Here is a 14023-nt window from a genome sequence, read left to right as displayed (position 1 = left end):
CCATCATACATATAACTAAGTCAATGGGGCTTTGGCCGTACCACTATCTATCGTATGTTGTTTGATAACAAGCAAACGTAGTCTAGCTTTCTTTTTACCCACGCCTTCTATTAAGAGAATTTGACTACGCATTCAAAAACAAAAAGAGTTAAAGTCGTTATCATTTTATGCATGATAATAGCTACTGATAATAAGAAGGAGGAATATTACTTCTTATGGTTATGTCTGAACATTATTTTAACACCTTGCTTTTTGTACTCGATAGTTTTGAAACCGTTAAATATTCAGCGACTTTGAGCCTCTTGATGAAACAATGCACTGACCAAAGGTCTTGTGCAAACGGAAGATCAGATAAACTTCTAGAGTACTGAACTGGCTCAGCAAAAAAGTGTTTGCTTAGTTAGAATTCAATAGAATAAACAGCTCAATATTTGACGTAAGGTTCATAGTTTTCAAGTTATGATATTTGGACAGAAGTTTACAGGGTCACCAAAAGTCTGTGTAGGGTAGAATCCTATGATGCATTTTGATTAGAAAAATTATAACATCTTTTGCGATGCAAACTTATTATTATATTGAATCATATCACCCAATACAAAGGAAATCCATTCTAAATTGAATAACACATCATGATGCAAGTTCTCTAATCACCTTCTTAACGAGTGCTTTCTACATGTAAGTATAGCAGGAGAGTTATTGTTTGCAAACAAGCAAATAATTAAATAAATACAAAACTACAATGATAAACTATGTACACATACGTTTACTATAAATGCGAACACTCCCTCTCCATCCAGTCTCGTTGTGTTCACATGATCAGATAAGGAATACAACAACAATAAAAACATCATAATAGTCGCGCTAATCATCTATAATACAAACACTTGAAACCTTTATAAAATGCCCAGCGTATGCTATCACAAGCAGAGACCGCAGAAAGCTTTAGCTACAGAAAGAGTTCAATCAGAAATCGTAGAATTAATTCAAAATTTTGTTTTAATTTTTCAAATTTTCTTGAATAAAAAAAAAACACAAAATGACTGCTAATAATATTAACGCCTTAGTCGGAGCTACCACCCGTTACATTGCTGGCAGGAATGCTGTCCAAACTGTGTACTGGCGATGCAAGGAGTCCGGCAAGATGTACAAATACAACAAAACCTTCGAATTCGACAAGAGCCAAAAATTGCCACCACAAAACATTCGATTGACCAATTACACCACGAATTTCAGAAGTCCAGGACTTACCAAGAAGTAAATTTAAACACAACAGGAAAAAGTGTCCTTAAAGTTGTAAAAGTTGTAAATAGTATATAATTGTAGATGTAGTTAAGATAAAATTATTGTTATTTGTGATAAAAAAAAAAATTATTATTATCAAAACGTGGATAAGCTGCTAAGGTCTAACAAAAAAAAAAAACTTGGAGTACAAAAATATTCCTTTTTTTTCTCTCTCTGAGAAAAAAATCCAATTTGTGATCAAAAAAACAAAACTATAGATTAAGTGCGAATAAAATTCGATACAAATTAAAAACAAAAAAAAAAAAAAACAAATCCAATCACTTTTATTTTTATTTACTTGGTTTTACACAGTCTCAAATCTTTTGTCTTAAGATAACACCTGTAATATTTTTTTACATAGGTCTGCTGTTGCTATGGTGTTTTTGGATTAGACTTTGCTGATATCAGGTAATCACAAGGTCTATAGTTTCTATCCATCAAAAAAAGTTGAAGGCAGCCAGACAAAATGTCTACAAATTAAATTTGTTTTCTTTTGATGATTAACCAAACCAAACAAAGAAAACAGTTCAAATGAATACATTTTTAATCTATTCTTCGAAAAAGATAAGAAAAAATGGAAAACAACGTTTTAAAGGTTTGAGAAAGCAGATTTTTTTGAAGAAAATTTTAAAGACTGTAAAAGAAATTTTGTTTTCTTTTGATTTGAATAAAATTTGATAGTGGAAGTAAGTTGACTGACATACCATCTCAATGCAGTAGTAAAGACAAGAAAAGGGATTAATCTTGAAATGAATACTAAAAATCTTTGACGATAGAGAATACGAAAAAAGGAGGTCTTTTGTCTGTCTGTTTTTCTCTACCCCAAATAAAGCCGAAAACATTGAATTGATTTTCTTTAAACTTGATATGTAGCTAAGGCATTTTTTAAATTCTCTAGATGGGAGATTGAATTTTTTTTAGGATAAAAATTTGACCAAAATGAAAAAGTTTGGTTTTTTAAAAACGGCTCCAACTAACTTTGAATAAAAAGATTCGTGTTCGGTCGAAAATATGCTCCTACTTCTGAAATAAGAAAAAATATTTTTGGACCGTTATCAACGGCATTTGCCACAGAACCGTTTTCTTGATTTCTGAATTTCTCCTAAATTATGTGAACGATTTTTTTTTTAAATTAAGAACAATTTTCAGAAATATGTATCAATTTCCGATTAAAAAAAAATGGGTTAATGAATGTGTAGACTAATATTTTCTTCAGAATGCCAAAATTTTTTTGTACAAAAACGATTTCAATAAAAAAAATCTTAAATTTTTTTATATAAGAAATCAAAATGGCATACTTCGTTTGGAGATTAAAATTTAAAATTTCTTCAACGGTTAAGATTTAGGGTCAAGTTCTAGCTGGACACAAATATGTACCTACCTAAAGACAAAATTGCATTTTCTATCATCTTAATGTTAAGTCAAACCTGTACCTATTTGTTACGAGTTTCTAAAACTTGCTCTTTAATACCTATAGTAGTTATAGTTTGGAAGATAAAAAAAATTGGTTGTTTTTTTTAGTTCTGACACAGAGAAATAGAATACTTGCCACCTCTAAAAACATATTCACCAAGTGTGGACTCCTAATATTAATGAGAAGATCCTCCTCTTTCTAGTTTTCTATTTTTTCTTCAGCCTCGTTTATAGAAAAAAAACACGCTTCGTTATTAATCGACGCAGGGCTTAGCTAATTTGTATGCATATTCTTGTTGGAAATAGACTTCTCTACAAAAAAGTCTTCGATACTTTCTTCACTATAATATAACCATTCGAAGGTTATTCTTGGTCAAAGTTTGAAAAATTCGCTGAACCATTTTTTATTTTTCTAAATTTTCAAATTTTACTGAAAAGTCATTATTATTAAATCAGAAAGATTTATATCGTTAGGGAAATTCAACGTTCTGGGTAGTAAATCAATTTCTAAGATTATAAATAAATACATTAGGTACCTAACCTGCCAACTCTTGTAACTCAAATTTAATCTTTGTTTGTTAGTTAAATTCTCATGTTTCTTTAAAACTAGTTTAGCCTAAGATAAATTAGTTCGGAGTAGGTTAATCTAGTTTAGTCTTAAAGATTAAGATAATACTGGTCAACAAAATTTGACTTTTTTTTTTGCCACAAGAACCAAAATATACTTTTCTAGTATTTTTTGGGGTGCTGAATCCGAATCTGAAGTCAGAAAAATTTGATTGGCCTCCGTTTTTGAAATATTACCGTTATAAAATGCTAAAAAACGTCATTTTGGCTGTTTTTGAGGTTATGTTTTTATGTGGGGTAATTCATTATAAACAAATTTGTAACGGTTATTATAAAAACTGATATTCTACTTTCAAAAACTGTTTAAATTTTCCCGATATCTCTTTTATTGCTCGAGATATTTTGAGTTTCTGTTTAATAGCCAAAGAGAAACTAAACTTAATGTAAAGATTAAGTCACTGGTCACAGAATTTTTGCCACAAGAACCAAAATATACTTTTCTGAAGGTTTTTGGGTTGCTGAGCTCAAATCCGCAATCAGAAAAATTCTATTAGCCTCCGTTCTTGAAATATAACCGTTATAAAAAAAACCTTTAGTTTGCATATTATAACGGTAATATTTCAAGAACTAAGGTTAATAAAATTTTTCTGATTGCGGATTCGAGCTCAGCAACCCAAAAACCTTCAGAAAAGTATATTTTGGTTCTTGTGGCAAAAAAAGTTTAATTTGGTTGGACAGTGTTGTTTCTGATTCAAAGACCGCTATTTAAATTTTAAATATCTCGGGCAGTAAAAGAGATATCAGAAAGATTTAAACATTTTTTGAAAGAATAAAATCAGTTCTTATTGCCACCGTTACAAATTTATTCATAATGTATTACCCCACATAAAAACATAACCTCAAAAGCAGCCAAAATGACGTTTTTTGACATTTTCTAACGGTAATATTTAAAAAACGGAGGCCAATAACAATTTTCTGACTTCAGATTCGAGTTCAGCACATCAAAAACTACTAGAAAAGTATATTTTGGTTGTTGTGGCAAAAACCTTGTTGACCAGTGTAATCAAATACGCAAAAAACTTGTTTATTTTATTTGCATAAGGATGAACTCGATTTGCCTAGGGAAAATTAGTTCATCCGAAGATAAATGATTTTACCGTTTATAATTATATGCAATTACCCAAACGTTTAATAAAAGCCCTTTCCGAAAAGTATCAAATAAGCTGCTCAAAGTAAACAAAAATCTATATCTATTGCATTTATTGTGCATTAAATTTAATCCCCATTTACAGTGAATCTTTTTATTATTATTATTTAATCAACTATTATAATGAGAATGACAAACATTTTAAAACATTTCGGAAGGTAAACAAGATTAGATTTTATAATTTATAAAGTCCTAAGTGCGACCACGTTTAATAGTTGATATACAGATAAAATTGGCGTGCTTTCATTATAGAATGTAATCTATATAGAAGTTTTCAAGTGGAACCAAAACCACTATTAAAGTTAAAATGGTTAGACTGTACTTTTTTTCACTTTTTCCATTTTTATTGTTTTGAATCTTATGTAATTTTTGCGCAGCTATATTTTACACGATAATATAGTTAAGAGTTGGTATATGATAGCAAAAGATACAAGTAGGTTAACCAAGAGTGTGTTGAGGTCACTGTCAATTTATAAACGACTGAAAAATTGAATCTTTGATATCTATTCTGTTCAATCATATAAAGTATAATGTATGTTTTATCAATATAAGAAATAAAATTATCCCTTTCTCTCAAGACAAAAAGAGGGCTTTACCGAGAGCTATATAATTGACAATGAATTCATCAATAGACTGCCTTCAAATGTTTCTACTCTCTATATCTCCATAGCAGAATAACTTGTGAAGGGTATTTATATTAAACAGGAAATAAAGATATTACCCAACCATCACGGAAAAAAGCACATATGAAAACCTTTACTTTTTATAAGATTCGGGGCTACTTTTCTTATCTAATAAGGAAACATGTACATATAGGTACTCCAGTCAAAGCGTCGGAAAAAAGGGCCTAACCTTGCGCACAGAGGCACTGTCAGTTTTTATTTCATGGATCGATAGAGGTCCTGATCATTCTTTTTTGAGGAGTTATTCACAAAAATTCGTTTTTTGGGATATTTTACTTCCAAGCTAATATCTTTGCTCCAGATTGTCGTAGACCAAAAAATAAACATACATTCTCTTCCTTATAATATTTTGTATCGTTTTATGTAATTTTATTGTATGTACTAGTAGTCTAAGGGCCATTTTTTTCACTATTGCTCAACTTGAAGCAAACTCTCGAGTTTGCCAACTTGAGAGTTGACTTTAACTTGAGAGTTGAAACACAAGTTGTAATTTCTTTTTATTCACTAATTATTTTCTCAACTCTCCAGTTGAAGATCTAAAGTTGGCCAACTTCAAGTTTGAAAAATATCCCTGGGATATTTATGAAATATGAAACAAAACCTGTCATTTATTTAAACTAAAATTTGAATCTTTCATTTCGTTGGCATATTTGTATTCTATTTTGTGTGAATATTAATTCATTGGGCACGTTCAGGAAATATTAGGGACTAAATATTTAGGCAACGACATTTTCTGAACGGAAATTTGAGTAAATTGACTAAATTAGTTTGGATATGATGTTATTGTCAAATTTCGAAATTTAATTAAGACCGCATGGGGCAAACACCGAATTTAACTTTACTTTAATAAATAAATAATATTAATTATAACCGATAATGCACTCTTAACTCGTTTTTCATACAAATAAATTCAATTTTGCTAACAAAATTCTGTTATTAAAAACAATCAGCTGTCATGTTGACAAAAAAAACTTTCCTAGATTTTCTATGCCTAATTTTCCAGTTAGCTTTCCAATAAAATTACCTAAATTGGAAGGATTTTTTTTGACAGTTGACCAATCAGAGGCCGAGAAATTACCTAAATATTTAGTCCCTAACGTTTCTGAACCTGCCCATTAACACAATAACTGATAACAAAATTTTGACAGAATAATTAAAAAAAAAAAAAAATCTGAAGTAAACTCTCAAGTTTGGTCCGCAAACTTTTAGTTGAGAAAACTGGAAGTTGATCAACTCTCAACTTTAAAATCGAAAGTTAAAAACGTCAACTTGGAGTGAATAAAACCGAAATCGGAATTTGACGATAAAAATCCTCAAGTTATGTTCAACTCCGAGTGAAAATAAAATGCACGACTGGGTCGCACAAACTTGCTCTTAGAGTTAAAGTTGCTTAAATTTTTAAGACTTTTTATATAGAAATTTGGAAAAAAAAAATAAAATTCGTTTTTTTTTTAAATTAAAATAAAATCTGAAATTAAATTGCCCTCCAAAACAAGTATGCAGTTTTGATTGAGATATTAACATGCATTTTTAGAAAAAAAATTTTCAAAATCGTTAGAGCCGTTTTTTAAAAAACTAAAAAAAAGTTTTAAAATAAAATTGGTATGCCATTTTGTAGAAATCACTAATCAACATCTAAAATTCAAAATTTCAAAAAAATTTCATGACCCGTTTTCGAAAATTTGATTTTTCAAAAAAAAATTTTCAAATTTTTTTTTAAATCCAAAAATTATTTTTTTGGAAATTTTATTTTTGGTTTATATTTAAATTGTATAAATGCTTTTTCACAAAAAGTTTCGTTGAAATCGAAGAAGCAGTTTAAGAGATAATCGGATTTGAAAAAAACGATTCTATGGCAGGTACCGTTAATAATGATTTAAAAAAAAAAATTTTCCACTGAAAGATAGACCTTAGCTTAAAACTAACATTTGAATTTTTTAAACAAAATCTTTGGAGCCGTTTTCGAGATATTTCAATTTTACTAAAATCGGTATATGACAAGTACCGTTATTTTTGGTCCAAAAAAATTAATTCCAAAAACCCCTCTGGAGAGTCGCCAAATAATGCTACATACCAAGTTTGACATTAATCGGTCCATCCGTTTAGGCTGTAGCTCCTTATACAGACAGACAGACAGACAGACTGACAGACAGACAGACAGACGGACTTCCGGGACCCACTTTTTTGGCATTGTCTACCATCGTAATGTCATGGAAAAATGTTATCTCAACTTTTTTTTTTTGTACGAATGCATAACTTGATATATAGTACCTATATCGCAAGTAAAAATGGCCCTAAAGCTTGAAGCAGATTTTAGCGAGAAATATTCCCAATCATATTAATGTTACTATTAGTCTCAGTCACGAAAACGATCGTCTGCCAGCATGTATCAGCGCCTTTGCAGAGTAAAAGTGCATCAAAAGTACTCTTTCCTGAAAATTGATTTGGTGAGGGTAACCACTTAAAACTAGTTGGATCCTGACGCCTTACTCTCCCTGATTACAGAACTACCAAAACAGACATTTTTATGACCCGGCAGACGAGCCCAAAAAAACATTCTTTTTCGAGGAATACAAATCTTGGGGAAATCACTTTAAATTAGTCACATCATGTTTCCCTTGACTCTCTGACCCCATGAGAGATTTTTTATCTAAAACACCCAACAGACGATTCTTTTTCTGATTGCAATAATACTCATCTCTCAAGGAGAGACTTTTTATCTGCACTAAAACACCCAAAAGTTCGCACAGGTCTTACAAAAATTGATCCCAAAAGTAATGATGCAGATTTGTTCGAAATGATTTCAGGATTCAAAATTTCAGAATACATAAATGCGAGAGTGTGGAGGGGAGAGGAAGTAATGTCACTTGAATAGAAGGGATTTCGATAATTTGTGAAATTTCGCAGTCCCCTATTTTCTTGGTTTTTAAGATTTTTAAATTGGTATACCACAACCATTGAATTCCCCCAAACATAAGAGATAGAACCACTATCAATAGAACCACTATCAATTCCACTATAATCAGCATGAGTTTAAAGAGTGATTTTTCTTCCATTTCAAAATTTCAAGCCATTCAATAAACTTGAAGGACAACAGGAAGGTGAAACGCTGCCATGTTCTTTCAAAAATCCACACCGTATCTAAGAACTAAGATTAATTGATAGCTTTTACACTACATACTTGTACAGTTTCTTTTATCTAAGTTAATCACGAAGAAGTAAAGATCTATTGACATAAACCTCTTTAAACTCTCATCATACCTTGGTTATCGTTTATAATGTCAAAAACTCTTATCAGAATTCAAAAGACTTACCTAGATTTAAACAATGGATAATACAGAAAACAACATTTTAGATAAGATTAATTTCTAGACAATAACATGGAAGTATACAATCGTTGTATTGAGGACTCATCGTCTTCAGATAAGTGAAATTTTGGAATGGGGAAATGTACGAGTACTTATATCTTTAAATTTTTCATAAATAACAACAATGTCTGCATTTAAAGTCTCAAAACAATAAAAAAGCTTAAATGGAATACATTTCCTAACAATATAATTGATGGTAGCTTTATTTCATTTCCAAAAATATTATTTCGAATATGGTTGGCAAAAAATAAGAATCAGCTGTTTTGCTGAATGTTATTAAACTTAACTAAAAACAAACCATAAACAAAATCTTATCTCAATATTTTATTTAACTAATAAAAAACTCAGTGATTGACTTAAATTATAAAAAGCAAAAACACCAAAACTATAACACGAAACCGCAGCATGTTTATTCAAATAAACAAAAATGATGATAAGAGAAGCTGTGATAGTCCAAAGTCACACACCATTTTGCGCCATGTGCGGCCAACCAACCCCTTTTTACGCCAGTTGGTCATTTAGATTATTAAACCTGACGGTTTTAAGATTTTGTTTTTGCTGGAGTGTGACGTCTTTCGTTAAATTTTGTTTTGTGTTTTTTTTTTAAATATTTTTTTGGGGGCATTATATGAAGCAAAATGCGATCCACTGAACGTTTTGCATTTGAAGTATTTGGTTCGATTGCATAGGTTGAAGGTTTGAATAATTAGTTTTTTTTTTTAAAGGTTTTTTAAATATGTATGGTTTGAAACTGTTTAATAAGCTTTATAATGAAACATACTCGTAAATAATAACTGACTGACTCATCCATTTAAACATTTTCAAGTACATACACTTAGTCACAAAAGTAAGTATTCACCCCTATCTTTGTTTAACCAAGACCTCAAAAAAAAAAAAATCTAACACATTTTCGAAAAAAATTTAAATGTGGTTTTATTTCATTAATCATTGCCTACATATTTACAAAAAAAAATTTGTCAAAATCAATACTAAATGAAAAAGTGACAAAAAACTAAACACAGTACAAAATTTCGCATTACAAAAGTAAGTATACAGAGATGAAAAAACTATGAAAATCGATGTTAAAAGTATAAATACCTAAATTTTTTTGGGAATTAATATATTTTTGGCTACCCCCTAGACTTGACGACGTCAAACTCACTTGAAGGCATTGATTTTACTAGATTTTTTGCAACATTTGGGCCGAATCTTATTCACTCTTCCTATAAGACTCGTTTCAGCTAATCCTTTGAATGCTTCCTTACTTTTCTCACAAAATGGTCTCACAGATGCTAAATAGTATCCAAATCGGGTGACTGGGGGACGTTTGGATCTGGTTTTGAAAGTTTTTGATCAAAAATTCACTCAAAAAGACCGAGTTTTGCTTAGGGTCGTTACCTTTATTGAAGATAATCAATCCATCTTAGCCTAATTATTCGACGCTCTGGTGCAGGTTTGTCTATAAAATATCTAAAAAAGAATACCCATCCATTTTTTCCTCAAGGAGACCAAGTAATCCACACGGAAAGCTATAAGCAAAACCCCCATACCATAAACGAATCACTGCCGTTTTTACCAGTACCAGCTTTTTGATAGGATTTTGTTACTTTTGTATCTTTCTCCAAATTTTACCAGCTCCATCTGAGCAGTACACTTCGTCTTAAGTGCATATGAGTTATGGATGTGGCAATATTTCTAGAAAACCGAGAAAAGAAGTAGATCCGAAAAGAAAGGAAGGTACTGGTAAAAACGGCAGTGATTCGTTTATGGTATGGGGGTTTTGCTTATAGCTTTCGGTGTGGATTACTTGGTCTCCTTGAGGAAAAAATGGATGGGTATTCTTTTTTAGATATTTTATAGACAAACCTGCACCAGAGTGTCGAATAATTAGGCTAAGATGGATTGATTATCTTCAATAAAGGTAACGACCCTAAGCAAAACTCGGTCTTTTTGAGTGAATTTTTGATCAAAAACTTTCAAAACCAGATCCAAACGTCCCCCAGTCACCCGATTTGGATACTATTTAGCATCTGTGAGACCATTTGGTGAGAAAAGTAAGGAAGCATTCAAAGGATTAGCTGAAACGAGTCTTATAGGAAGAGTGAATAAGATTCGGCCCAAATGTTGCAAAAAATCTAGTAAAATCAATGCCTTCAAGTGAGTTTGACGTCGTCAAGTCTAGGGGGTAGCCAAAAATATATTCATTCCCAAAAAAAATTAGGTATTTATACTTTTAACATCGATTTTCATAGTTTTTTCATCTCTGTATACTTACTTTTGTAATGCGAAATTTTGTACTGTGTTTAGTTTTTTGTCACTTTTTCATTTAGTATTGATTATTTGACAAAATTTTTTTGTAAATATGTAGGCAATGATTAATGAAATAAAACCACATTTAAATTTTTTTCGAAAATGTGTTAGATTTTTTGTTTGAGGTCTTGGTTAAACAAAGATAGGGGTGTATACTTACTTTTGTGACTGAGTGTATGTACGTATGGGGCTTTTGTTTTTTTTATTGTCTACTGATTTCGTGAACATGGAAATAATTTGTTTTTAAGAATTGTAATTTGTTATTTTTGAAAAATTTCTTTAAGATAAGAAATGAAAGGGACGAGGTAAAAGTCCATTCACTATCGCGATCATGGGCTGAAATTTATTGCAAATATGATCGTAACAAAGAATTTAGAAATGGCAGCAATAAATAAAATTCGTATGAAAAAATATACAATGTGATGTAATTATTTGGCTATTTTAACTCCTTGTAGCCCCATGTGACATATCTGTTACAAACCAACAAAGATCCCACAAAAGTTGTAAAAACTATATTTTCCTTCTTATAACAGAGTTTTTTAGATATTGCTTTATCGAAATAGTACAACATATTAGGTCTGTTTAATGAAGAAAAACTAGAACAGAAAAGATTAGAACAGCACAAATTCGTGAAAACTGTCAGAACAAAAAAGATCAGAAAAGTTTTTATTGGGTTGACAGTTTTGAATCTAAAACAAAAATAAATTCATTTGTTATGACTTTTCATTCAAATAAATTATAATTATGGCGTTTTCGATTGGCAGTCCGGAAGCGTCCGGAATCATTCTGAAAGCGTTTTATTCGTACAAAACTGACAGTTTTGTGTGAATAAAATTTTTTCAGAATGATTCCGGACGCTTCCGGACTGCCAATCGAAAACGCCATTAATTAGAATATTTGTTCTCATTTTGAATTTTTCTTCATATTAAGAAGATTCTAAAGAAATTTCCATTATCTTGAATTAATTTTATTATATTTTTGTCAGAATAAAACAAATCAGCTGCTGTTTGACACTTTTCACTCATTTGCTCTACCTCAAAAGTAGGAGCAGAAAAACTTGAACTAAACTGTGTTGGACAACTTCATGAAACACAAAATGACAGTTTGTAGGACAGTTTGGGGCAAGGTGTTCCTTCATGGAACATACAACCTTGTACTTTTCGGATCTTTTCTGAGCGGATCAGATTCATTAAACAGACCTATTTATAATAAATGGCACCAATAATTTTTAATTGGCAGTTAATGTTGAAAGTTCGACTTTTTTTGAAAACAAGCAAGTTTGTGTAAAAACTACGAAATTCCGAAAAAAATATTTTTCCTGCCTAAATTAACTAGGTTTTATTTTTGCATTTTAGGAATGTGCCTAAAAATAATGCACATAGATAGTTTTTTGTTTGAATTTTTGCATTTATAAGCAAAAATAAATTACTTTTTTACTTGTGACGATGCGCCACAACTTATATATCCCTTTCTAATAAAGAAATGAAAATTGTATAAGTAAATTATACACAATCGGCATATCCGCAATGCCCACACATTACCTTCTCTAAAAGGCATACGCATGCCATGTGACGTAGCCACATTGCTTAAAACAATAGAAACAAAAAAAATAAACAAAGAAAATTAGAATTTAAGTTTTCATGCAATTTTAGCTTTTAGTAGTGTTATACTTCACAGTAAGTTTTAGCAACGAATAGCATATGAGGAAGCAAAAATTGTGATTGAATGGTCGATCTTGCGCATCTCTGATATCAAGTACCTATTCATTTAGAGTATAGACACAGAGGCAAGTAGACCCGGAAAAGACTTGGTAATTTAACTGTCCTTTCTTGAATTTTTGGTCCTAAATAGTAAATAAGTAGCTAGTTGTATTAGGGAATCAGAAATCAACACAGGTAGTTTACGATAGAAATTAGAACAGGAAATTATTATTATTATTATTATTATTATTATTATTATTATTATTATTATTATTATACTAACAAATTATACCGGAATTATGTTCACATTTTGGGGACATAAGGGTTTCCTTTGGGATTCCCACAGACTACTCCATTGAGCTTCTCTTTGGACAAAGGTTCTCCTAGTGAGTTCCGACCGGAATTATCTCCACATTTTGGGGACATAAGGGTTTCCATTGGGATTCCCACAGACAACTCCTTCGAGCTTCTCGTTGGACATAGGGCCGAGTTCCGACCAGACTTTTCTCCGTATTGTGGGGACATAGGATTCCATAGATTTATCCTTTGAGTTTCTTAGCTCGTTGGACATAGGTTCTCAGTGTGAGTTCCGACCAGATTTCTCTCCGGATTGTGTACCGGGGGGGACACCAAAATATATGAAGTAACTTGTTATAAATAAAGATTAAGACATTGTATATATATAGGTATAATAAGCTTGAAGTGAACAATAAATAAAACCGATTGAAATTAAGGATTAAAAGGCTGTTTCCTTGAGTTTGGAACTTTCAAAAACCCAAGTTTTGTTGCTGCTTTGGGAAGAATCCTGGAACCCCCCCTGAGCTTACCTCATTATAAGCAAAAAAGCATCACATACTCCTTAAATTTCGAAATAACTAAGTAAATACCTAATGATGAATTTTTAAAAAAATACATGTTTTATTATAGTAAAAGGCAAGTCGATTCTCATTATTAATTTTAAAATTTGCGATCTAGGGCTACAAGGGGTTAAAAGCAATATGTTTTTGAATAAATATTACACCCATTTGATTCGATATCTGGGCTTATAGTAGGATTGGGTGATCGTTCTACGATTTGCAGCGCAGTTTTACCGCTCACCAATAACTTTGAGATTTGCTCGTCTTCATTGGCAAACAGAAAAAAAAAACTTTTTTTGAATAAAATGAAAAATTACAATACTAAACACCACATATAAATGCAATAAAGGAGTCTGTCTGGATCGGACTGGCATCCGTGAAACAATGCTATAACTCACCTTCAAGATGTTATTGTTGTTGTTCAAAGATTATAACAGAAAACTATATTAAAATATATTTTTGAAATATTAAAAGAAAAAAATACGTATACACCACAGTGACCCATATTTTTATTTTGTGCTCGCCATCATGGGCATTGGACCGATAGCTTACTGATGAGCCCTGGGTTCCGTGTTTCTTCACCAGATATGGACATATTAGAGTGTGGGAATGATCAGGTCAGAGATACTCTTGGAAA

General features: G+C 31.1%; 1 protein-coding gene across 1 annotated transcript; it reads left to right on the top strand.

The window, feature by feature from the left end:
• Positions 1 to 993: 993 nt before the first annotated feature.
• On the top strand, positions 994 to 1554 carry LOC129912086 (uncharacterized). Its single transcript, XM_055990195.1, has one exon. It carries the CDS (start codon positions 1037 to 1039, stop codon positions 1256 to 1258), a length of 222 nt encoding a protein of 73 aa, XP_055846170.1. The 5' UTR covers positions 994 to 1036; the 3' UTR covers positions 1259 to 1554.
• The last annotated feature ends 12469 nt before the right edge of the window (positions 1555 to 14023 follow it).

Source organism: Episyrphus balteatus, chromosome 2 (genome assembly GCF_945859705.1).
Source record: "Episyrphus balteatus chromosome 2, idEpiBalt1.1, whole genome shotgun sequence".
Classification (NCBI taxonomy): Eukaryota; Metazoa; Arthropoda; class Insecta; order Diptera; family Syrphidae; genus Episyrphus; species Episyrphus balteatus.
The sequence above is the reverse complement of the archived record's forward strand: the minus strand, read 5'-3'. Positions and strand labels throughout refer to the sequence as shown.

Coding starts and splice junctions, on each gene's coding strand:
- LOC129912086 (XM_055990195.1), top strand. CDS start 1,037: ATGACTGCTAATAATATTAACGCCTTAGTCGGAGCTACCACCCGTTAC.